General features: G+C 35.9%; 1 protein-coding gene across 2 annotated transcripts; it reads right to left on the bottom strand.

The window, feature by feature from the left end:
• Positions 1 to 2482: 2482 nt before the first annotated feature.
• LOC141667841 (uncharacterized) lies at positions 2483 to 6579 on the bottom strand. 2 transcript variants are annotated; one of them, XM_074474475.1, is made up of 8 exons: positions 6246 to 6579; positions 5965 to 6117; positions 5793 to 5888; positions 3780 to 3857; positions 3594 to 3668; positions 3427 to 3504; positions 3221 to 3349; positions 2488 to 3077 (listed from the first exon to the last, which is right to left on the bottom strand). In XM_074474475.1, the coding sequence occupies exons 2-8, from the start codon at positions 6115 to 6117 to the stop codon at positions 2904 to 2906; spliced, it is 783 nt and encodes a 260-aa protein (XP_074330576.1). In that variant the 5' UTR covers positions 6246 to 6579; the 3' UTR covers positions 2488 to 2903. The 2 variants fall into 2 exon arrangements, with proteins under 2 accessions (XP_074330577.1, XP_074330576.1); XM_074474476.1 differs by lacking the exon at positions 5793 to 5888 and having other exon boundaries at positions 2483 to 3077.
• Between the last annotated feature and the right edge of the window lie 20244 nt (positions 6580 to 26823).

The following is a 26823-nucleotide window of genomic DNA, read 5'->3' as shown; positions in this document are numbered from 1 at the left end:
ATTTGACCCAGCACCCCAATATTAAGTACACCCCAATATTATCCACACCCCCGTTTTATGGTACTCACACCCCAATATTTTCCACACCAACAGTTTATGCTACTGACACCCACAGTTTATGGAACACCCCCATATTTGTAAGGCACATGCAAGTTATTCACATTGCCACATTGCAATTCCACCAGGTCATAATCGAGACAGTGGAGAAAAACAACACACATACAGTAAATTAGTGATCATTTGATCAGTAATAATTCTGGTAATAACCGAAATCAGATAGCGCAGAAAGCATTACTTTATAAGTTGAAAATACTATAACGTAACATGGATATATTGCGATTAAAGTCGACTGGCTTCTCGAACTTTACAGAAACAGAGACAGGCCTCACATCAAGACTATCATCCAAGTGAGTGACTGCAATTTTACGAGAATGTGAAAACTACTTTGCAGCGTTCCTGGTACCTGATTTTATGAGTACTATCCTATCAATAAAGTGGTATGTACTTTGTTAAATATCACTCTCTAAATATAATCTGATCATCTTCTATCAGGTGATCATCCATGATATATTTTTCAACTTCGATAACATGAATAGAGCTATACAATTGTTCCACTACAATTACAATTACTAGTTCTCAATTTTCATTTTACTTTTCGTGTTCTAATAATCAGCAATGCAATCAGAGAATGCAAACAGAGCTAACAGAGAATCAGAGTAACGAACTTCTTGCCTGCTATCTTTCTTGCTTGAAGCTTTAGCCATCTTTTTCTCAATTTCTCCTCACTGTGTAAATACCTGTTCTTCTCTCCTCACTGTAATTACCTGTTCTCCTAAGCGGGTCCTTTCTTGAGGAAATCGGGGGGGACTTGCTTTGATTTAATTTAACGATTCTGGGCCTTTAACATAGTTGGCCCAGTTCTCCATTTATCTCTTCTAGATTAAATCATGTTAAGCCCAAATTCTTTTATTGAATTGTCATATCTCGACTCCTTTCCCAGCCCAACTTGTCTCTTATTTTAGTTTTTTTATATAATTATTTTATTTTATTTTGTCAAAATAAATTAGATAACATTATTCTTTTAATAATTATATGTATATATGTGTGTACATATTTAATTTTGTTAATATTTTTAGGACTACTAACATAAAAATCATATATTTCTCAAGTAAATTTCAAGATTTTAAGTAATCGAAATAGAACGGGGCGGGGGAACATCGGAAAAGAAATGAAACTTATTAAATGTTGTACGACTATAAATATTTATAAAATATATTTTATACCATCAATAATATTTAAATATAAATTAAATATTATGCATGAAGATAATCAATTCGGTTATATAGGGGTGTTCTTCAAAAAACTGCGGGTGTACTGTATATAGGGGTGTTATTGGATAAACTGCGGGTGTAGGGAATATAGGGGTGTTTAGCGATAAACTGGGGGTGTACAGATATAGGGGTGCTAAAAAAAGCTGGGGTGCTTTAAATATTGGGGTGTTCAGCCAGAAAGTTGGGGGTGTACAGAATTAATACTTAACACCCCCATTTTATCGTGAAACACCCCTATATAAAGTACACCCCAACTTTATTTTCCAACACCCATATATTGGTTACACCCCCAATTTCTCGATACACACCCCTATATACTTTACACCCCCAGTTTATCGCGAAACACCCCTATATAAAATACACCCCAACTTTTTAGCTAAACACCCCTATATTTTAAGCACCCCAACTTTTGTTTTTAACACCCATATATATTTATTACACCCAAGGTTTCTCCATAAACACCCCTATATTAAGTACACCCCAACTTTATAGCCAAACACCCAAATATTTATAGCACCCCAGCTTTTTTCTTAACACCCCAATATTCTGTACACCCCTGGTTAACACCCCCACTTTTTTATATAACACCCCTATATACTTTACACCCCCAGTTTATCGCGAAACACCCCTATATAAAGAACACCCCAACTTTGTAGCTAAACACCCCTATATTGTAAGCACCACAACTTTCATTTTTAACACCCATATATTTATTACACCCCCGGTTTCTCGATAACACCCCTACTACTCACACCCCAATATTATTACCACCCCCATTATTTGACCCAGCACCCCAATATTAAGTACACCCCAATATTATCCACACCCCCGTTTTATGGTACTCACACCCCAATATTTTCCACACCAACAGTTTATGCTACTGACACCCATAGTTTATGGAACACCCCCATATTGTAAGGCACATGCAAGTTATTCACATTGCCACATTGCAATTCCACCAGGTCATAATCGAGACAGTGGAGAAAAACAACACACATACTGTAAATTAGTAACTAGATCCTTTAAATAAAATCAACTCAATAACCTACTAAAGTTGATCAGACAATAGCAAGTATTAACATGAAAATCACTTGAATGAATAAACCGTAAACTGCATATAATACTTCTTGTCTAAACACCAACAATCCCATACTAGGGTTCCATAAAAATCCTAACTCATAAAAGTTAGTTCATAATCAAAGTATCAAAACAATCCCAAGATAGCCAACACATGTTCATAAGAAGAGATAAATAAAAGATAAGAGAAAACAAAGCCAATTGAATGTCTTCAATGGCTGAATTCTTCTTCGTTGATGGGGAACACCTCAGTTCTCCTCAGGCAACAGCTTTTTATCCAGAGTCTCCCTTATAAGGATGTGCCTTGCATTGTTCACATGCTCCTGAGGTAATAACAATCAAAGTAAATCTAAGTAATGAAGATTAAACTATACACATGCAAATAACTAAAATGTTCCTTATAAGGATGTGCCTTGCATTGTTCGCATGCTCCTGAGGTAATAACAATCAAAGTAAATCTAAGTAATGAAGATTAAACTATATACATGCAAATAACTAAAATGTCCTTGCCTTTGAGAAAGGTAATCTAATTCCTTTCAACCAAGACTCCATACTCTTAAGCATGAAAACTCCACAATCAGAACCATTCTCTTGCTTCAGATTATTCGTCACGAAACAAATTTCCCAAATGGACTTATTAATCTCGTGACGATATTGCAAATGTTGCAACTGCAGCAATTACCAAAACAAGAAACAAATAACAAAACTAAGAGAACAAAATGTTGGAACTGCGACAGTTAACAAAAAAAGCCTTTTTCTGGTAAAAAAAACAGGAAACTAATAGACAAAAGTAAGAGAACAAATTCATGTACCAACAGATAAACATGCAATCGGTGTGTGGAATGGAGAGGATACAAAGAATCCATGATGTAGATTTTGTGCTCCTCAAATATAACGTGAATCGAGAAGAAGTGATTCTCATCGATTACCCCAATGTGAGTCTGCATAATGTGAGTTTGCATCAACTAAACTATGCTATAAGTTCTCTTTACAGTCAGATAAAACCAATAAGATTTACCTTTTCATTGCCTGCACAGTGAATGGAGTGCTTAAAGTGAAAATCGAGGCCTGCACTGCGCACATTAGCACCCCAACACTACAAGATAACCAACTAAAATCAACATCAAAACAACTATAACAAAGGGTAAAAACAAGCTGATGGTGTGTAGAATCGTTTTGACTTACAAGTGGAGAAATAATGTAACACTTATGCTCAGTATTCAACTCACGTTTGAGGATTTCACAAAAAGATTCAACAACCTGTGCACAAATAAGGAAAGCCAATGATTCTACCTTGAGTGATTGAGTTCAAAAAAACTAGTTAAAAAAGTAGTTCTAAGAAACATTGAATCATTGAGTTTAAATGCTTACGTCTGTGCCTAGTTCAACCTCTCCTGAAAATCGGTGTTCAGCTACATTCCAATCATCACGTCGATATTTTTTATCCTCCTGATAAAAGAAATATGACTAGTTAAACATTTAAGGACTAAAAGACAAATAAAGTTTCATAAAGGGAAATAATTGACAAATAAAATTTCGGCTTAATTGTACATTTGCCCTTAAAGTATCCGGGTCTGTACACATAAACTCTTAGATTAAAAAAATGGATAGACTTGCCTCTAATATATGAGCAGTTGAACACCACATAAACGTGGCTTACAATACAGAAACGTGGCTTACAATCGACACTTATGCAACTCATATTATAAATCATGACACAATCTCCAAAAAACACTGTAACTCAGATATTTCATAACCCTCCTCTTATGAAATAAACATGGATATAATGTGGAGGATTATGTGGCTCACTGCTATTCAATGAAAAATTACAAGAAAGGGTATTCAGGGATCATATATCCTATGAATAATCATGAATTATGGGAAAAATCGCAGTATATCCCAACACACATTATCAGACCCCCAAAAATTCTCAAACAAACGGGGAGGCCTCAGAAAAAGAGAAAGTTATCGCAAGGTGAAGAAGCAGTTATAAAATATAAGGATGGTGCCAACATTCTAAAAAGAAAGAACCAACTCACTGTGAGGTAAATTTCATGTTGAATATTATTAAGCATATTATATTGTCGTACTAATAATAATTCACTTGCAATGGCCAGGTGTGGCTCTTGTCGAAAACTAGGACATAATAAAAGAACTTGTCAAAAGTCTGCTGAAATAGGGGAGTCTAGCGCAAATTCAAGGACATCTGAAATGGAGGTAATTGCTGAAGCTTCACCAAAGACAGGACATGTGATGGAGCCTCATGTTACAAGTATACAGGAAAGGAATGTGGAAAGAGCTCCCTGGAATTTCAATGTTAACACAGCTGAACTCCATAACACTTATATTGGACCTATGAAGCTTGCCAAAACTCTGCCAGTGAGAAAATCAGGGTACAAGACAACAGTTGGTGGGGTAGTGGTTAAATCTGCACCATTTTCTCGAAAAAATGGTGCCAATGTGATAACTAGTAGCCAATTGAAAGAAGCACTTGCAGTAGCGAAGGCGAAAATTGGAGAAGGGATTAACAAAAATTTGACAATGGAAAAGGAAAAGTAAAAGAAGCACTAGGAATTATTTTGATCATTATGCTCATGTACTGGTTTATTTTGAGCAGTTTGATCATTTTGGTTATTCACGGTGCTTGTTACATTTAAACTGCTATCTTTTGGTGTACTTTAATGCTAAATATGTTCATGGTGCTTGCTCATATGAACACAACATTTTATATATTTAAGTGATATTTTGGTTATGGGTGTCCAATCTCTCTGTTTCATTAAATAGAGATTCTTTGTAACTTCATTACAAAGCCAACAAAGACTCTGTATTTCACGCAAGAACAGGGGGAAAATGCAGTTTTATTATCAAGATAATGTGCTATATTGCACACTTCTGATTGCAGTTTTTAGAGACAGAGTGTTGTTGCTCTTAAGAGACATGATGATTTTGGAAATAGTTGTGTTGTACAAATACTAAGATAAGTTCCTGCTGTAAATATGCATTGCGCAGGTACACTATCGGCTTTTTTTGATGTGGATTATGGGAAGCTAATAAATATTAATATAGCTTTATTCAGTCTAAAAAAACACAAAAAGAATAGAGAGGGAAGAAGAAAAAAGAGGAGGGAAGTGATTAACGCTAATTGCCGCCAATATTGCATACACATATGTACATGGAACTGTAGAACGCGTGCAGGACTCTCTCACTCTCCAACAAGTTAATGCAGTTCTTATTCCACCAGAAAGGTTGTAATGTTCGGATCGTCAAACTTTACAGGTAAGTCTATCCGGGTTTTTAATTTAAGGGTTTATGTGTACACGCATGTTTAATGTAAGGGCCAATGTCTAATTAAGCCTAAAATTTCACAAGGGGAAAGAATTGAACCCTTGATGTCAACAACTTCTCGTAATCAACATTGCTCCAATTTAATTCTGAAATGATTTTAGCCAAAGAACCGAGATGAAATCGCTTCTTATACTCCTACAATCACCCCAAACAATAAGAATCCAAAATCAATAACAACAATTCAATTGACTTGCAAAATTTAAAAACATACCCATTTTTCCTTAGCAAATTGGGTTCGTGCAAATTGTTGAATGTTTGATGTAACATTTTGTAGTAGAGGATCTTCATACACAATTGTAGATTGAACACCAGCAACACCAGACATGGTAGATTGAAGGTATTGTCTCAATTGGGACTTGTCCATCTAGACAATTCACAATCACAACAATTAACAAATATATAATTGACATACACAATTCACAATCACAACAATTAACAAATATATAATTGACATACACAATTCACAATCACAACAATTAACAAATATATTACCGGCGAGGGATAGAGAGAATTGCAGAGCGAGGGATAGAGCGAGTTGGTTACTTGTGTTGTAGAGGATTACTGGAATGTTTGGTTCTCGGGTGATTGAAGTCGTTTTATAAGTTTTGTAGTGTTTGTTGTTTGTTAATGATTATGGATTTATGGTTTGTTTGATCGATTTTATCTGTGAGTCTGATGTTGTAAGTTAGTAATGGACGTAGAAGCTCGATGTCTAAATGATTTTGTTAAGTAGTGGGACTGGACTAAAATTGGAAGTTTCATCAACACTGTTATGGTTTCGTTAGTGATCAGACACGGGTGTTATTTGTTGTTTATTGTTAGCACTCTTTAGTTGGTCTAGTGATATCTGATTTTGTGAAGTTAACATTATTATTTATTTGTAGGTATGAATAAGATGGTTTTGTTGTTTATTGTTTATTGTTAGCAATCTTGATAATTAAAATTATTTAATATTCAGAAAATTCCATGAAATGTAATTTAAAACAAGAAAAATCTTTTTAATTTTATGTATTATATGTATTATATAGTTTTTAATTTTATTTTTTTAGTAATAAATTATAAATAAATTTTTATAGTTAATATTATAAAAACAATATTGTCAAAATAATCAACTTTAAAAAATGTTGATTTCATACTTGAAGCAAAATGTATGTAAAGATCAAATTTTATTTGCATAAAATTAATTAACACGAAAAAAAATGTATAAAAATATGTGCGATATGATAAATATGTAATTGATTTAATTTAAATATTTTTGATTAAATTTTATATTTCATGAATTATTTTTCTAGTTTTTATACTTTCATGAACTGATTTTCCAGTGGGCTTAGGTACACTGGATTCACTTTGATTGATATTGGGCATTTGGGCTCAATGTATCATTCAGTTTCATGACCCTAATCTAATTTCACCGACCCAACAATATACTCTGCTTTTGAATAACATGGAGACCATAATCTGGGAAAATAATCTTAATCTGGGAAAAGCTATGCATATTGTTTCAAGGGGGAGGGTAGAGGAGGTTGGCATCCATAATTATGAGTGTTACTCCACTCGGATATCGAGGTTGGCATCATCAAATAAGTGGTTAGGCATCAAATCTCCTTTTATTCAATGGCCATTAAGAGGAAAAGAGGTGAAGACCAATTCTCCACAACCGAAGGGAATTCAATTCAAATTAAAAGAAGGTGGAGGGGAAAGCAGAGCAAGCGGAGGAGAGGAGAAATGGTAGAGGGAGTCGGAGATAATTATTCCAAGCGGAGCAAGTGGAGGAGAGGAAAAAGGGTAAATACGGTATGAATTCAGAACTGGATTTTCCTGCATGTTAATTCATATGTTCAGTTAGTAATATTTCTTAAAAATAGCTCTACATGCATTTCTAGATGCAAACTCATCCATTAAACTCTCGAAATAGTCTTCGATTAGTAGCCTTAATCTCCTATTGCAGTTCTATTTGTAGTCTTGTAATTCTCGTTGATTTTATTGTTAAGAGATTAAAGATAAAAGTTGATTTTAAAGAGAGTAAAGAGTGTTGGATAATCTCAAACTATTTATATGTTTCTATCATATAAATAGTTTTATATGTAAGTTGGTGTTTGGCTGGATATTTTCTAGCATGTAGTTGGTTATCTGCTTTTATATTGTTTTAATATGTAAGTTATCTCAGTAAATGAAAAACACCAAGTTCTTGGCATTCTTGTGCTGTATCTGTTCTCCAGTTTATATCGACTAATTAAACACATTTCGATAAAGAGGAGTTAACAGCATTCCGTAAAGGTAGAATTGAGAGGGACATCCAAAAAAGAAAAGTATATAGAAATGAATGGGACAAATTCATCAAACGTAGTAAAGTTATTTGAGGTTGGATTCTGACATCTACATTGTTTGGCCATTCATTTGCAGGTTACTTTGGAGGAAATAGTGGAAGAAAGTAGTGAGTGTAATAGTGTTTTATATTATTAAAAGTTACTATTTTGGGAATGTATAGAATTGAGAGGGACATCCAAAAAAGGAAAGTATATAGAAATGAATGGGACAGAGGGAGTAGATAACTAAAGAAAATTCGAGTAAACATTTAACCCGAATGGGTTTATTAAACCCAAGCGGGTTTAGTAAACTTAAACGGGTTTATTAAACCCATTCGGGGTTACACGTAAGCAGTGAACTTTTACGGGAAGTGAACTACTGTGTGCAACTCTCTCTCTGCTCCTGCCCTCTTAATCTGTCTCTCACTTTATCACTCTAAGCTACTGGCCTCTTTCTCTCTCTCTCTAAGCTCCTGGCCTCTTTCTCTGCCTCTCTCTCTCAAAGCTCATGCCCTCCCTCTCTCAAAGCACCTGCTCTTTTACTCTGCCTCTCTCTCTCACTCTCTCTCTCTCGATCGCACAGCTCAGAAAAATGGAGGAATCAGAAGTTGAGCTTCCTATTAGGGTTGATAGAATGGTCCACAAAATATTCCGATTCAGAGATGCGCACACCCTTAGAAATAGGTGGTTCTTCATCTTCTTCCAATGTGCAAAGGACATGTACTCCTGGAGCAACGCATTATGTAGCTCCTCTTGTTCGGTTTTGGAAATTCATATACCCCTCCAAGAAAGAAATTAGAATTCTCATCTCCTATCGATAAAAATAAGAAAGCACTTCCACAATTAGTAAACAATGGCGGCTTTTGTTTCAACTGGAATTTAGAAGGATTTTTCTTGTTTTACATTACAACATGGCGGACAATGTGTTTTGCCTCAATGGCCAAGTACTATCCATTTGTTTGGAGGATGTTCTGTTTATACACGGTTTGCCCATTGATGGTGAGATAGTTATTAGTAATGACACACTGGGACCTTAATGGTTTTCGTCGGGTTTTTCAGTTAGAAAATGAAACAAAAAAGTAGTAAAGAACTGAAAAAAGTAGCCAAAGAGGTTAGCCTTGAATAATATGCAAGGAAAAATGCTGTCTTTTTTATTGATTGTTAGATGTTATTCTCAAGTGTAAATTTTATATAGGGGTGTTTCGCGATAAACTGGGGGTGTTAAGTATATAGGGGTGTTATCCGGTAAACTGGGGGTGTAGCAAATATATGGGTGCTAAGAATAAAGTTGGGGTGTTAGGTATATAGGGGTGTTTCACGAGAAACTGGTGGTGTAACAAATATATGGGTGTTAAAAAAGAAAGTTGGGGTGTTCAGCTAAAAAGTTTCGAATATTTTATTTCCCCTCTTGGCAAGAATGATGTTTTGATGTATTATAAGCAAAAAGATACCAAAAAAATCATTAAGACACAAATTACTTAAAACAAAAATATCGACATAAATCAACAAATATAGAACGAGGTCGTTCTAGGTATTACAAATAATAAATAAACATAGAACAATGCGGTTCTATAACTTTCCAATATTTTATTTTCCCTCTTGGCAAAAATGAATGTGTACATTACTGTAGGGAAAAAATCATATAAAAACATATCAAGTAAATGATATCAAGTAAATGATATCAAGTAAATGATGTTTTGATGTTTTATAAGGCAATGGATCCTAAACAAATCAACAAACTTAGAACGCGGTCGTTCTTTATATTATGAATAAATGTAGAACAACGCCGTCCTACGGCTTACGAATATTTTATTATCCCTCTTCCGAAAATTGAAGTGTAAGCAAATTTTGAGAAAGATAATCTTGGTCGTCAGCTTTATATAGGGTGTTACTTGAAAAACTAGGGGTGTAATGTATATAGGGGTGTTATATAAAGAAAGTGGTGGTGTACAGAATATCTGGGTGTTATATAAAGAAAGTTGGGGTGTAAACACCCCCGGTTAACACCCCCACTTTCCTTATAAGACACCCCTATATACATTACACCCCCAGTTTTGTGCAAAACACCCATATATTACCTAAAAATATATGGGTGTTAAAACGAAAGTTGGGGTGCTTAAAATATAGGGGTGTTTAGCAAAAACGTTGGGGTGTATTTTATATAGGGGTGTTTCGCGATAAAATGGGGGTGTTATGTATATTGGGGTGTTATCCGGTAAACTGGGGGTGTAGCAAATATATGGGTGCTAAGAACAAAGTTGGGGTGTTAGGTATATAGGGGTGTTTCACGAGAAACTGGTGGTGTGACAAATATATGGGAGTTAAAAAAGAAAGTTGGGGTGCTCCTAATATAGGGGTGTTCAGCTACAAAGTTGGGGTGTACTTTATATAGGGTGTTACTTGAAAAACTGGGGGTGTAATGTATATAGGGGTGTTATATAAAGAAAGTGGTGGTGTACAGAATATCTGGGTGTTATATAAAGAAAGTGGGGGTATAAACACCCCCAGTTTACACCCCCACTTTCCTTATAAGACACCCCTATATACATAACACCCCCAGTTTTGTGCAAAACACCCATATATTACCTACACCCCCGGCTTAAACAATAACACCCCTATATGAATTACACCCAAACTTTATTTTCCAACACCCATGTATTTGTTACACCCCCAATTTCTAGAAGAACACCCCTATATAAAGTACACCCCCAACTTTCTTTGTATAACACCCCTATATATTTTACACCCCCGGTTTATAGCGAAACACCCCTATATAAAATACACACCAACTTTGTAACTCAACACCCCCATATTGTAAGCACCCCAACTTTCGTTTTCAACACCCATATATTCATTACACCCCCGGTTTCCCGATAAACACCCCTGTATTAATTACACCCCAACTTTATAGCCAAACACCACAATATTTAGAGCACCCCAGCTTTTTTCTTAACACCCCTATATTCTTTACACCCCCACTTTCTTTATATAACACCCCTATATACGTTACACCCCCAGTTTATCGCGAAACACCCCTATATAAAATACACCCCAACTTTGTTTCTAAACACCCCTATATTTTAAGACCCCCAACTTTCGTTTTCTCATATATTTATAACACCCCCCATATATTTACTACACCCCCAGTTTACCGGATAACACGGACTAAAGAGCAGGTTTTCAGTCATAGGGGTGTACTTTATATAGGGGTGTTCAGCTACAAAGGTGGGGTGTACTTTATATACATATAGGGGTGTGATAATTATTACATTTCTCACAAATACATATAGAACGCCGTCGGTCCAAGGACAAAAAATAAGCAACCACTCAGCCCGTTAGAATCACGATTCAAATTCAAAATTCATCGGCGTCCACCGAGTTAGAGCCGCGCCGTTTTAACTGTATCTCCGTTTAATTGGTTCACTTGCTTCTCCGTTCAATTGGTGTTAAGGTACAATCACAGCTTTGTCAATAAAGTAGATAGTGCTAATTTGTAATTGCATTCTCACTTGCTTTTTTCTTAACACCCCTATATTCTTTGGGGTGTAATTAATATAGGGGTGTTTATCGGGAAACCGGGGGTGTAATGAATATATGGGTGTTGAAAACGAAAGTTGGGGTGCTTACAATATGGGGGTGTTGAGTTACAAAGTTGGTGTGTATTTTATATAGGGGTGTTTCGCTATAAACCGGGGGTGTAAAATATATAGGGGTGTTATACAAAGAAAGTTGGGGGTGTACTTTATATAGGGGTGTTCTTCTAGAAATTGGGGGTGTAATAAATACATGGGTGTTGGAAAATAAAGTTTGGGTGTAATTCATATAGGGGTGTTATTGTTTAAGCCGGGGGTGTAGGTAATATATGGGTGTTTTGCACAAAACTGGGGGTGTTATGTATATAGGGGTGTCTTATAAGGAAAGTTTACACCCCCACTTTCTTTATATAACACCCAGATATTCTGTACACCACCACTTTCTTTATATAACACCCCTATATACATTACACCCCCAGTTTTTCAAGTAACACCCTATATAAAGTACACCCACTTGCTTCTCCGCTGAGTTGTGTGTTAATTTTCAATAAAGTAGATAGTGCTAATTTGTAATTGCAACTTCTCGTGCACAATCACAGCTTTGTCGTAGCTTTCTTCAATAAAGTAGATAGTTCACCAACATTTCGCCCTATAAATAACAGATGATACTTAAATTGTACACTTACAACCACAGCTTTGTCGTAGCTTTCTTCCTTGCATTAGTCTCTAGCTTGGAAATGAGTTTCGCTGCACGCCACTTGCTGCAGTCTTCACAGCCAACAATGCCAACACTCTTTCTTAGTCTAAAGATCGTGAATCAAAAACTAAATTATGGTTATAGACATTCCTAGTTTCATACTCAGAATCAGACATTTAACCTTCAAAAGAACTGCAGTACTTTGTTTTAATCTGATACTATTATTCTGACTATTGCGAAGATAAAGTTCACATCCAAGAAGAATGTGCTTGATTAACAATAAACATTTCATGTTGCTTTGTCTTTTTTTGACGAATGTAGATGGCGATAATCAAGGGCACCTCAATGATTTATACATTAAGAGACCTTTACAATGAGCTTGATGATAGTTTCCGAAACTATTTAGATAATTCAGAAGATTCTAGATGTCTCCTAGATCTTCTGAAATTTCCAGCAGCAGATATAATGCCTTCCCTCGTGTCTTATTTTCTGGAATTCTATAACCCAGAAGAAAATGTGTTTCGCATTAATGACCAAGTACTTTGTATTTCATTGGAGGATGTCCTGTTTCTCACCGGTTTGCCCATTGATGGTGAACCGGTTATTGATCATGGAAACAGGGACGCACATGGTTTTCATCGGGTTTTTGGGCTTCGTAATCAGAAATTCCATAGTACTGCAGAGATGAAAAAGTAGTCATAGAGGGTAAGGATAATGAAGTAAGGAAAATTGCTGTCCTTTTGTTGATTGTACGATGCTTCATTGTGCCCTCGGCTAACGGGGGGAGAGTTTCCACTACTTACCTCCGATTTATTGAAAACGTGAATCGGGTGGACACATACGCATGGGGCGCGGCACTGCTGGCCTTTCTGTATCATGGGATTGCTGAGTGGAAAAGGCCAGAAAGTAAAAAGAAGACTGTCGAAGGAAATAGTTGGATAATTTTGGTAAGTTTTGAATTTTATATCTTTTGTAATTTGGAAACGTATCAGTTGAACTATTATCTCTGTTGACTACGAATTTGATAAAACTTCATATTTGACAGGGCTTTTTTCTACTACGGAACCCGAAGCTCCGGGAGGAGCTTTCCAACTATTTGAAGCTGCCTATCACTTTGAATGTAAGCGAGTTAACTGTTCCTTTCTTGCCCCCGATTATTGATCAGGTGGGGAAGATGACACACAATCATCGAGCAGATTTTGTGGGCTTTAGGAACCAGCTGGATAATATCTTTCTTAACCTTGCACATGAAGTAAGTTTGTAAACATAATTACCTTTTTTCAGATTATGTAAAATCTTTCCAACTTGATTTGCTATCATGTGCAGGATGTTAACTGGACTCCTTACGAACATTCCATCCATCCACAAGAACGGTGGAGCACTCGTATTGGTCCGATTATATGCAATAATTTTATGGTTCACCATCAACCACACCTTGCATATAAACAATTTCCGTTTCTTGAATACTATGATCTTGAGAGTCTCAAATGGAAGCCACATGAAATAAAATTCAAGAAAAATAGCGGTGGCTCCGACCAGAACTTAATAAAGCATTACCAGAAGGAATATGACTGGTGGAAAGGCAAACATATTCCCAAGAAACTTTTTGATAGAAAGATTACCAAAATCTACTGTAGGAGGACTTTCAAAAGGCCTCTCTCTGCCCCTTCAACTCCCAGACGCTCACCCCCACCTTCTGACAATAATGGGGACGGGGGAAATGAGGAGGAAAGACAAAGGTATTCTGCTCTTCAAAAAAAGAGAAAGTTTTCTAGTTTTTGATGACTAGTTTTGTAACCCTCTTCCTGTGTTAATGCAGGGATCTCTCTGCCCCTTCAAATCCCAGACGCTCACCCCTACCTTCTGACAATAATGGGGACGGGGGAAATGAGGAGGAAAGACAGAGGTATTCTGCTCTTCAAAAAAAGAGAAAGTTTTCTAGTTTTTGATGACTAGTTTTGTAACCCTCTTCCTGTGTTAATGCAGGGGTCTCTCTGCCCCCTTAAATCCCAGACGCTCACCCCTACCTTCTGACAATAATGGGGATGGGGGAAATGAGGAGGAAAGACAGAGGTATTCTGCTCTTCAAAAAAAGAGAAAGTTTTCTAGTTTTTGATGACTAGTTTTGTAACCCTCTTCCTGTGTTAATGCAGGGAGCTGAAGTTGAAGGAAGATGAGAGGATGAGAGACTTAAGTTTATTGGATTGTCTTAAACCTCGGAAAAACCTTGACGAGCTTGTGATATATTATTACGTGAAGTAAATTCATGAGTTTATGTTCAAAATGATTTTTTTCTTTTCTTGAATCAGATATTTTGAGATTGTTGTTATATCTTTACTAATTTTTGGTTTCGTTTTGGATAGTTATTTGAACCGCACAATGCCTTCCAATGCTTGTCTTCTGCTCAGCACGTTTACCTACAAAAAATATGAAGGTGAATTGGAAAGCCCTCTTCGCAGATTGGGAAAAAAAATTGAAGGTATGGAAGGGAGAATTTGATGAATACTCATACATCCTCTTTCCCATGTGCTTTAGGTAAGATTCTAAAGCTAAAATTTTAAAATCCTTATGCAACTTAAGATCAAGTGCAATGCCAAAATCGGAAAAATATTATAGTCGGTTCGTTTGTTTTTCTATTATACTTGTTTTTGTTTTTCTATTTTACAGTGGACACTTTAGCTTAGCTATAGTCTGTTTCATGGACAAGGAAGAAGGCGCGGGTGAAATTTTGATACTTCATTTAGATTCATTACAATATCACCAAAGTACTCGAATTTTTGAAATAATTACATGGTAAGAAAAGTGAGATCCTTCATCAACTAACATATGCTTTATAATGTCTTACAAAACAAGTCTTATTTATAATATTTAATCAATGTAGGATTTTGAGACGGAAGTGGGAAGAAAAATCAACTTTAGATTTTCCACAGATTGTCACAAAACCTGTTGAGGTAAAATATCTTTGTTTTGCGCCTTAGATTTTGTGTTATCTTGCTTATTTCATACATGCCTACAAACATGTTATATATATCAGGTTCCTCAACAACCAAACAAGCATGATTGTGGTTTGTTTGTGATTCACATGATGGAACTATTCCTCCAAAAAGCTCCCACACGATTTACAAATGACAATTTAAAATGGTATCAATTCCTCCCCTCTTCTCTCCCCCCCTCCCTCGCTCTCTTCCTCTCATATAAACACAAGTTTATAACATGTGCTTTACTTCTGTTTTTCAGTTTGGAAAGAATTGGTTTGACCCACTCACTGCATGTGCATTGAGGGAGAGGATTAAGCCTATCATTGAAGCAGAGATTGAAATTGAGTCGAAGAGAGATGAGTTAAAAGCGGGTTAGAAGCTTGTATTTCTTTATTAAAGAAAATTCTATTGTCCATTATTCTTTTAGATTTTACAGATGTCAAACACTAAAATATTTATTGTTTCTGTCCCAGGGAACACGTTGGGCAAGAAACGTCGTAGGGTGATTGGTGAGAAAAAGACCGTGCCAATTGAGCCTCTGGAGCATGTACAGAAGAAAGTTACCCGAGCTAAGGCGAGAAAGATAGTTACCCGGGATCAGACGAGAAGGCATATGAAGCTCCGGAGAAACATAAAAACTGTGGATGGTCCCGTGATGAAAAGGAAACAAATCAAATATAGTGAAGGTTCTGCAGATTTAACACCTGTCAATCAGAACGTTAGGAATCTCCGGAGCACTATAAAAACCGTGCTTGGCCACAAGAGAAAAAGGGAACATGTCGATTATGCACATTTATCAAACAAACCTAGGAAAGGTTACAAGCTATTTTAAGAGGAATGCGCATTGCAGAGTGCAGACTTGGCTACTATGTTTGTGTTTGAGAATTCTTAGTTGACTTGTAATCTTAACTAAAATGATTTGAATTTGTGCAAGAATGTTAATTTGTGCAACAACATCAGGGCAGATGGCCAGAGTGTGGCTATGCCATGCTCCTCCTTCACTCCATGCCATCATGTTAATTAGATTTTCTCTTGCACCATTCCTCTTTTGTTTGTAACATGTTATTGCAGAAAAATATAAGCTGATCTTTTCTTTGTTTTTCTATGTAAATCCCAAAATTTGCGGTGCTAGTTTGGTTTCTAGTGATGAATGTTATCCGAAAAGCCATTGAGAAATTAATCTCTCTTTGTGTAATCATGTGATAATCTCTTAATAGAGTCTGTGGAAACCCGATGGGTTCGGGTTCGGGTTCGGGTTCGGTAAAAAATCGGGTTCGGGTTTGGTTTTTACTAAACCGGTTTCGACCGACCCAATTGCCATCTTTAAGCACATGGCCTCCTTTGTAATTGAGCCCGGCCTGAATATCCCCAAAACATGATTTTTCGGCATTTAATTTTTGATGTCATTTTTGCCAAGTGGGGAAAATAAAATATTCGAAAGACGTAGAACGGCAAGTGGTCTACATTTATTTATTATTTGAAATGCTAAGAACGACCCCGTTCTATAGTAGTCGTATTTTTGTAAATAATTTGAAAAAAATGTATTTTTAAAAAAATTTCAACTTGACAGTATTTTTGTAAATAATTTGTAAAAAGTTAGTATATTTATAAATATTCCATTTTTAAACCCGAATTACTTTCGGGTCGGGTTTGGTGCATATTTTACTATAAATTTTTTGACAAAAATCGTACAAAATTTTATACAAGGAACGGAGTGCATAGCTTCGTGTTTATACAAGGAGGAAAAATCATCAAGAACATAATAAGATTTTCTAATCAGTACATAATAAGTGCTTTCTAAATAAAAACAGTTTAGCTGCTTCCTAACACTACAAGAAAAACACGATCTTACAACTGTTTTTTCACCATTTTATATCCATCTTTACACTTAATTACTCAAATCTGTTTTAGGAACAGGTTTAATCCTCAAAATTACTTTCTTTGTGACGGACAAAATGGATGATCCCTGACATAATCAAAACAGATGTAGTAGTAGCTGCTGCCAATCCTTTAAGATATAATCGAAGATTGCCGTTAGGTCCTGAGGATCATACACACCATATTACCATCATGCAACATTATAATTTCAAAAAATAAATAATTAAAAAGAAGCAAACTTACCCAGTTAATCATCATTCAAGTTTTTGTAGTTGTATGACGTGGGAAATATTGCAGTATTCGGCTTGTAGGATGAAATTACATCAGACTATAAGAAACTAATTTGCTACGCATGTAGGGAAAGAACAAAAAAGTGAACATGAAGACAACTTACTAGATTTAATTTGGCTTTATGCTTTGAATCGTCAACCAAGAGTATGTTGGCTACATCATCATATCCTATTTCACGGAGCTTTCTAGTTTCCTTGCACAATTCACCTTCTTTTGAACGAGTACAGTTGGATTGATCCTATAAACAATTATCACAAATAACCATGCAACTTGGTTACACGCCACAGTAAAAAGCATCCTAGAAGAAATTAGAGCAAAAATTGTAATTGACCTACCCAAATAAATTTCAATTCTATCCTAGTAGAAAAGCTTATAATGGCGTTTATAGACGGTGTCACGGTTTTCCTGCATTACACAAATAAATTTCAATTCAAGCCTCGTAGAAAAGCTTAAAATCATTAAGACACAAATTACTAAAAACAAAAATATCGACAAGGAAGATAGACATGTATATATTTCACATGCAACGAGTTGAATAGAAATTTATTTCAACATGAGAAAGAAAAGCACATACTCCATCTTTGCTGACCATATACCTACATCAAACCTCTCCAAGCAAAACTTCAAAAACTCTTCACATTGTGGCCTCTTGATAACTAAGAAAAACAAAAAGTAATCCAATTAAAATTTATGAGTCACCTGATTTCATGCAAAAGAAATTTGAAAAAAAAATTCATAACATTTATGAGTCACCTGATTTCATGCAAGCTTCCGTTTGAGTTTCAGAATCAGATGGAATATATATTGGTATGTAGTTTTGAAATCCATTATGTGGCATTCCGTGTAAAACACAAGCAAGAACTCCATTATGTCAAGTACTAGAAGTTTTCTTCTAGTAACAATGGCTCTATCCGGGCCCGTGATCTGACAAGGAGAGGTCTTCTCGGAAATGACATCTGAAACAATTGTTGGAGGAGCTCCTGTTGAGGAGGAGATGGTGGAGGTCTTCTTACGCCTAGCATATGTTGTACCAAATTTATTTTTTCTTTTCAGGGAGGGAGATGGTTTTGGCTGTGGTGACTTCTTAGTCCTCTTACGCTTAGATTTTAAAGTGGAAAGCACTTCCATTAAGGGTAAATTTTCATCTAACTTGTCTTCCTCTCCATGTCCATCCATCTCATCTGCCTTGTCTTCCTCTCCATGTCCATCTATATCAAAGATGTTTTCATCATCATGGCATTGCTTCTTAGAGAAAACGGCATGCTCCAGCCTTGCCAATCTTTCTTCATAGATTACAGAATTACATGTGGAGCAGCGTTATTGTCCAGACACGAACTCTGATGGTTGTCCAGACACAAACCCTGATGTCAACTTTTTCTTGCACTGTTTCCATGCTTGGTTCAACTTCTTTTTGGTCCATGCTGACATGACTGGTTTACCTTTATCAATGCATTCTGGATATTTTTGCTGGAGAAAGAAAATCTGAGAAGAAACCAAATATTAATCAAGAAGTAGCACAGCATAGAATACAGGTCCTTGAAAGTTACAATATACATACCTTCAAAAAGTAAACGCAGCCTCCAACCCCTACATTCCGTCTATCTCTGCCCTTCGTCCTTATTTGGTAATCCTTGATGGAATCGAGGAGACATTCAAGGATATATTTTCCCCAATTGTATTGTTTGGCAGATTGTACAACAGAGAGGGCTTTATACAACTTTCCACTGGGAATGATTTTGGTTGATGGGCAAAAGAAATTACCTAATGCAATAAGCAAAAAGGTTTCCTTAAAGTCGAGATCAGCTTGTTTTAAAATTCTCTAAATCTGATATTAAATCCATGAGTTTTTTCCCACCAAATTTAGCCTTGAGTCTTTCTTCTTCCTCATCCGAGATAGATACAGGAATTGGAATCCCCTCTGCCGGGATTCCTAAAACCCTACCAATATCTCCGGCCTTGATATCAGCCCCAAATACGGAGCATGAGTTGACATCAAAGTTATCTAAAAGTGGTTTAATAAGTTTAAATTCCATTTTAACGGCCTGAAGATGTTGAAGGCATCCAAATCCCATCTCCTCTACTGCTTGCATCAACTTTACATTTTCTTGTATCATTTCCATTACTTTGACTAGTCCTTGAGGGCTGCAATTGGATTTCAGCACTGCCTGATGTTTTTTCATATCTCTGTATAGAACATTACTTTATAAGTTGAGACACAAAGCTCATAACCCCCAAAAAGATCATTTAATCAGTAATAATTCTGGTAATAACCGAAATCAGATAGCGCAGAAAGCATTACTTTATAAGTTGAAAATACTATAACGTAACATGGATATATTGCGATTAAAGTCGACTGGCTTCTCGAACTTTACAGATGCAGAGACAGGCCTCACATCAAGACTATCATCCAAGTGAGTGACTGCAATTTTACGAGAATGTGAAGACTACTTTTGCAGCGTTCCTGGTACCTGATTTTATGAGTACTATCCTATCAATAAAGTGGTATGTACTTTGTTAAATATCACTCTCTAAATATAATCTGATCATCTTCTATCAGGTGATCATCCATGATATATTTTTCAACTTCGATAACATGAATAGAGCTATACAATTGTTCCACTACAATTACAATTACTAGTTCTCAATTTTCATTTTACTTTTCGTGTTCTAATAATCAGCAATGCAATCAGAGAATGCAAACAGAGCTAACAGAGAATCAGAGTAACGAACTTCTTGCCTGCTATCTTTCTTGCTTGAAGCTTCAGCCATCTTTTTCTCAATTTCTCCTCACTGTGTAAATACCTGTTCTTCTCTCCTCACTGTAATTACCTGTTCTCCTAAGCGGGTCCTTTCTTGAGGAAATCGGGGGGGACTTGCTTTGATTTAATTTAACGATTCTGGGCCTTTAACATAGTTGGCCCAGTTCTCCATTTATCTCTTCTAGATTAAATCATGTTAAGCCCAAATTCTTTTATTGAATTGTCATATCTTGACTCCTTTCCCAGCCCAACTTGTCTCTTATTTTAGTTTTTTTATATAATTATTTTATTTTATTTTGTCAAAATAAATTAGATAACATTATTCTTTTAATAATTATATGTATATATGTGTGTACATATTTAATTTTGTTAATATTTTTAGGACTACTAACATAAAAATCATATATTTCTCAAGTAAATTTCAAGATTTTAAGTAATCGAAATAGAACGGGGCGGGAACATCGGAAAAGAAATGAAACTTATTAAATGTTGTACGACTATAAATATTTATAAAATATATTTTATACCATCAATAATATTTTAAATATAAATTAAAATATTATGCATGAAGATAATCAATTCGGTTATATAGGGGTGTTCTTCAAAAAACTGCGGGTGTACTGTATATAGGGGTGTTATTGGATAAACTGCGGGTGTAGGAAATATAGGGGTGTTTAGCGATAAACTGGGGGTGTACAGATATAGGGGTGCTAAAAAAAGCTGGGGTGCTTTAAATATTGGGGTGTTCAGCCAGAAAGTTGGGGGGTACTTTATATAGGGGTGTGCTTCAAAAACCTGGGGGTGTAATGTATATAGGGGTGTTTTATAAAGAAACTGGGGGTGTTAACCGGGGGTGTACAGAATTAATACTTAACACCCCCATTTTATCGTGAAACACCCCTATATAAAGTACACCCCAACTTTATTTTCCAACACCCATATATTGGTTACACCCCCAATTTCTCGATACACACCCCTATATACTTTACACCCCCAGTTTATCGCGAAACACACCTATATAAAATACACCCCAACTTTTTAGCTAACACCCCTATATTTTAAGCACCCCAACTTTCGTTTTAACACCCATATATATTTATTACACCCAAGGTTTCTCGATAAACACCCCTATATTAAGTACACCCCAACTTTATAGCCAAACACCCAAATATTTATAGCACCCCAGCTTTTTTCTTAACACCCCAATATTATGTACACCCCTGGTTAACACCCCCACTTTTTTATATAACACCCCTATATACTTTACACCCCCAGTTTATCGCGAAACACCCCTATATAAAGAACACCCCAACTTTGTAGCTAAACACCCCTATATTGTAAGCACCACAACTTTCATTTTTAACACCCATATATTTATTACACCCCCGGTTTCTCGATAACACCCCTACTACTCACACCCCAATATTATTACCACCCCCCATTATTTGACCCAGCACCCCAATATTAAGTACACCCCCAATATTATCCACACCCCCGTTTTATGGTACTCACACCCCAATATTTTCCACACCAACAGTTTATGCTACTGACACCCACAGTTTATGGAACACCCCCATATTTGTAAGGCACATGCAAGTTATTCACATTGCCACATTGCAATTCCACCAGGTCATAATCGAGACAGTGGAGAAAAACAACACACATACAGTAAATTAGTAACTAGATCCTTTAAAATAAAATCAACTCAATAACCTACTAAAGTTGATCATACACACCATATTACCATCATGCAACATTATAATTTCAAAAAATAAATAATTAAAAAGAAGCAAACTTACCCAGTTAATCATCATTCAAGTTTTTGTAGTTGTATGACGTGGGAATATTGCTGTATTCGGCTGTAGGATGAAATTACATCAGACTATAAGAAACTAATTTGCTACGCATGTAGGGAAAGAACAAAAAAGTGAACATGAAGACACTTACTAGATTTAATTTGGCTTTATGCTTTGAATCGTCAACCAAGAGTATGTTGGCTACATCATCATATCCTATTTCACGGAGCTTTCTAGTTTCCTTGCACAATTCACCTTCTTTTGAACGAGTACAGTTGGATTGATCCTATAAACAATTATCACAAATAACCATGCAACTTGGTTACACGCCACAGTAAAAAGCATCCTAGAAGAAATTAGAGCAAAAAATTGTAATTGACCTACCCAAATAAATTTCAATTCTATCCTAGTAGAAAAGCTTATAATGGCGTTTATAGACGGTGTCACGGTTTTCCTGCATTACACAAATAAATTTCAATTCAAGCCTCGTAGAAAAGCTTAAATCATTAAGACACAAATTACTAAAAACAAAATATCGACAAGGAAGATAGACATGTATATATTTCACATGCAACGAGTTGAATAGAAATTTATTTCAACATGAGAAAGAAAAGCACATACTCCATCTTTGCTGACCATATGCCTACATCAAACCTCTCCAAGAAAACTTCAAAAACTCTTCACATTGTGGCCTCTTGATAACTAAGAAAAACAAAAAGTAATCCAATTAAAATTTATGAGTCACCTGATTTCATGCAAAGAAATTTGAAAAAAAAAATTCATAACATTTATGAGTCACCTGATTTCATGCAAGCTTCCGTTTGAGTTTTCAGAATCAGATGGAATATATATTGGTATGTAGTTTTGAAATCCATTATGTGGCATTCCGTGTAAAATACAAGCAAGAACTCCATTTATGTCAAGTACTAGAAGTTTTCTTCTAGTAACAATGGCTCTATCCGGGCCCGTGATCTGACAAGGAGAGGTCTTCTCGGAAATGACATCTGAAACAATTGTTGGAGGAGCTCCTGTTGAGGAGGAGATGGTGGAGGTCTTCTTACGCCTAGCATATGTTGTACCAAATTTATTTTTTCTTTTCAGGGAGGGAGATGGTTTTGGCTGTGGTGACTTCTTAGTCCTCTTACGCTTAGATTTTAAAGTGGAAAGCACTTCCATTAAGGGTAAATTTTCATCTAACTTGTCTTCCTCTCCATGTCCATCCATCTCATCTGCCTTGTCTTCCTCTCCATGTCCATCTATATCAAAGATGTTGTCATCATCATGGCATTGCTTCTTAGAGAAAACGGCATGCTCCAGCCTTGCCAATCTTTCTTCATAGATTACAGAATTACATGTGGAGCAGCGTTGTTGTCCAGACACAAACTCTGATGGTTGTCCAGACACAAACCCTGATGTCAACTTTTTCTTGCACTGTTTCCATGCTTGGTTCAACTTCTTTTTGGTCCATGCTGACATGGACTGGTTTACCTTTATCAATGCATTCTGGATATTTTTGCTGGAGAAAGAAAATCTGAGAAGAAACCAAATATTAATCAAGAAGTAGCACAGCATAGAATACAGGTCCTTGAAAGTTACAATATACATACCTTCAAAAAGTAAACACAACCTCCAACCCCTGCATTCCGTCTATCTCTGCCCTTCGTCCTTATTTGGTAATCCTTGATGGAATTGAGGAGACATTCAAGGATATATTTTCCCCAATTGTATTGTTTGGCAGATTGTACAACAGAGAGGGCTTTATACAACTTTCCACTGGGAATGATTTTGGTTGATGGGCAAAAGAAATTACCTAATGCAATAAGCAAAAAGGTTTCCTTAAAGTCGAGATCAGCTTGTTTAAAATTCTCTAAATCTGATATTAAATCCATGAGTTTTTTTCCCACCAAATTTAGCCTTGAGTCTTTCTTCTTCCTCATCCGAGATAGATACAGGAATTGGAATCCCCTCTGCCGGGATTCCTAAAACCCTACCAATATCTCCGGCCTTGACATCAGCCCCAAATACGGAGCATGAGTTGACTTCAAAGTTATCTAAAAGTGGTTTAATAAGTTTAAATTCCATTTTAACGGCCTGAAGATGTTGAAGGCATCCAAATCCCATCTCCTCTACTGCTTGCATCAACTTTACATTTTCTTGTATCATTTCCATTACTTTGACTAGTCCTTGAGGGCTGCAATTGGATTTCAGCACTGCCTGATGTTTCTTCATATCTCTGTATAGAACATTACTTTATAAGTTGAGACACAAAGCTCATAACCCCCAAAAAGATCATTTGATCAGTAATAATTCTGGTAATAACCGAAATCAGATAGCGCAGAAAGCATTACTTTATAAGTTGAAAATACTATAACGTAACATGGATATATTGCGATTAAAGTCGACTGGCTTCTCGAACTTTACAGAAACAGAGACAGGCCTCACATCAAGACTATCATCCAAGTGAGTGACTGCAATTTTACGAGAATGTGAAGACTACTTTGCAGCGTTCCTGGTACCTGATTTTATGAGTACTATCCTATCAATAAAGTGGTATGTACTTTGTTAAATATCACTCTCTAAATATAATCTGATCATCTTCTATCAGGTGATCATCCATGATATATTTTTCAACTTCGATAACATGAATAGAGCTATACAATTGTTCCACTACAATTACAATTACTAGTTCTCAATTTTCATTTTACTTTTCGTGTTCTAATAATCAGCAATGCAATCAGAGAATGCAAACAGAGCTAACAGAGAATCAGAGTAACGAAACTTCTTGCCTGCTATCTTTCTTGCTTGAAAGCTTCAGCCATCTTTTTCTCAATTTCTCCTCACTGTGTAAATACCTGTTCTTCTCTCCTCACTGTAATTACCTGTTCTCCTAAGCGGGTCCTTTCTTGAGGAAATCGGGGGGGACTTGCTTTGATTTAATTTAACGATTCTGGGCCTTTAACATAGTTGGCCCAGTTCTCCATTTATCTCTTCTAGATTAAATCAGGTTAAGCCCAAATTCTTTTATTGAATTGTCATATCTTGACTCCTTTCCCAGCCCAACTTGTCTCTTATTTTAGTTTTTTTATATAATTATTTTATTTTATTTTGTCAAAATAAATTAGATAACATTATTCTTTTAATAATTATATGTATATATGTGTGTACATATTTAATTTTGTTAATATTTTTAGGACTACTAACATAAAAATCATATATTTCTCAAGTAAATTTCAAGATTTTAAGTAATCGAAATAGAACGGGGCGGGAACATCGGAAAAGAAATGAAACTTATTAAATGTTGTACGACTATAAATATTTATAAAATATATTTTATACCATCAATAATATTTTAAATATAAATTAAAATATTATGCATGAAGATAATCAATTCGGTTATATAGGGGTGTTCTTCAAAAAACTGCGGGTGTACTGTATATAGGGATGTTATTGGATAAACTGCGGGTGTAGGGAATATAGGGGTGTTTAGCGATAAACTGGGGGTGTACAGATATAGGGGTGCTAAAAAAAGCTGGGGTGCTTTAAATATTGGGGTGTTCAGCTAGAAAGTTGGGGGGTACTTTATATAGGGGTGTGCTTCAAAAACCTGGGGGTGTAATGTATATAGGGGTGTTTTATAAAGAAATTGGGGGTGTTAACCGGGGGTGTACAGAATTAATACTTAACACCCCCATTTTATCGTGAAACACCCCTATATAAAGTACACCCCAACTTTATTTTCCAACACCCATATATTGGTTACACCCCCAATTTCTCGATACACACCCCTATATACTTTACACCCCCAGTTTATCGCGAAACACCCCTATATAAAATACACCCCAACTTTTTAGCTAAACACCCCTATATTTTAAGCACCCCAACTTTCGTTTTTAACACCCATATATATTTATTACACCCAAGGTTTCTCGATAAACACCCCTATATTAAGTACACCCCAACTTTATAGCCAAACACCCAAATATTTATAGCACCCCAGCTTTTTTCTTAACACCCCAATATTCTGTACACCCCTGGTTAACACCCCCACTTTTTTATATAACACTCCTATATACTTTACACCCCCAGTTTATCGTGAAACACCCCTATATAAAGAACACCCCAACTTTGTAGCTAAACACCCCTATATTGTAAGCACCACAACTTTCATTTTTAACACCCATATATTTATTACACCCCCGGTTTCTCGATAACACCCCTACTACTCACACCCCAATATTATTACCACCCCCATTATTTGACCCAGCACCCCAATATTAAGTACACCCCAATATTATCCACACCCCCGTTTTATGGTACTCACACCCCAATATTTTCCACACCAACAGTTTATGCTACTGACACCCACAGTTTATGGAACACCCCCATATTTGTAAGGCACATGCAAGTTATTCACATTGCCACATTGCAATTCCACCAGGTCATAATCGAGACAGTGGAGAAAAACAACACACATACAGTAAATTAGTAACTAGATCCTTTAAAATAAAATCAACTCAATAACCTACTAAAGTTGATCATACACACCATATTACCATCATGCAACATTATAATTTCAAAAAATAAATAATTAAAAAGAAGCAAACTTACCCAGTTAATCATCATTCAAGTTTTTGTAGTTGTATGACGTGGGAAATATTGCTGTATTCGGCTGTAGGATGAAATTACATCAGACTATAAGAAACTAATTTGCTACGCATGTAGGGAAAGAACAAAAAAGTGAACATGAAGACAACTTACTAGATTTAATTTGGCTTTATGCTTTGAATCGTCAACCAAGAGTATGTTGGCTACATCATCATATCCTATTTCAC

Source organism: Apium graveolens, chromosome 6 (genome assembly GCF_009905375.1).
Source record: "Apium graveolens cultivar Ventura chromosome 6, ASM990537v1, whole genome shotgun sequence".
Taxonomy (NCBI): Eukaryota; Viridiplantae; Streptophyta; class Magnoliopsida; order Apiales; family Apiaceae; genus Apium; species Apium graveolens.
Note: the sequence above shows the minus strand (reverse complement) of the source record. Positions and strands in the feature narration are given on the sequence as shown.

Excerpts from the sequence above, each read along its gene's own strand:
- LOC141667841 (XM_074474475.1), bottom strand. The coding sequence starts at position 6,117 with ATGGACAAGTCCCAATTGAGACAATACCTTCAATCTACCATGTCTGGT. Across the intron at positions 5,889-5,964 it reads AATTTGCTAAGGAAAAATGG|GAGTATAAGAAGCGATTTCA; the intron begins GTATGTTTTTAA and ends GGGTGATTGTAG. Across the intron at positions 3,350-3,426 it reads ACTGTGCAGGCAATGAAAAG|ACTCACATTGGGGTAATCGA; the intron begins GTAAATCTTATT and ends CACATTATGCAG.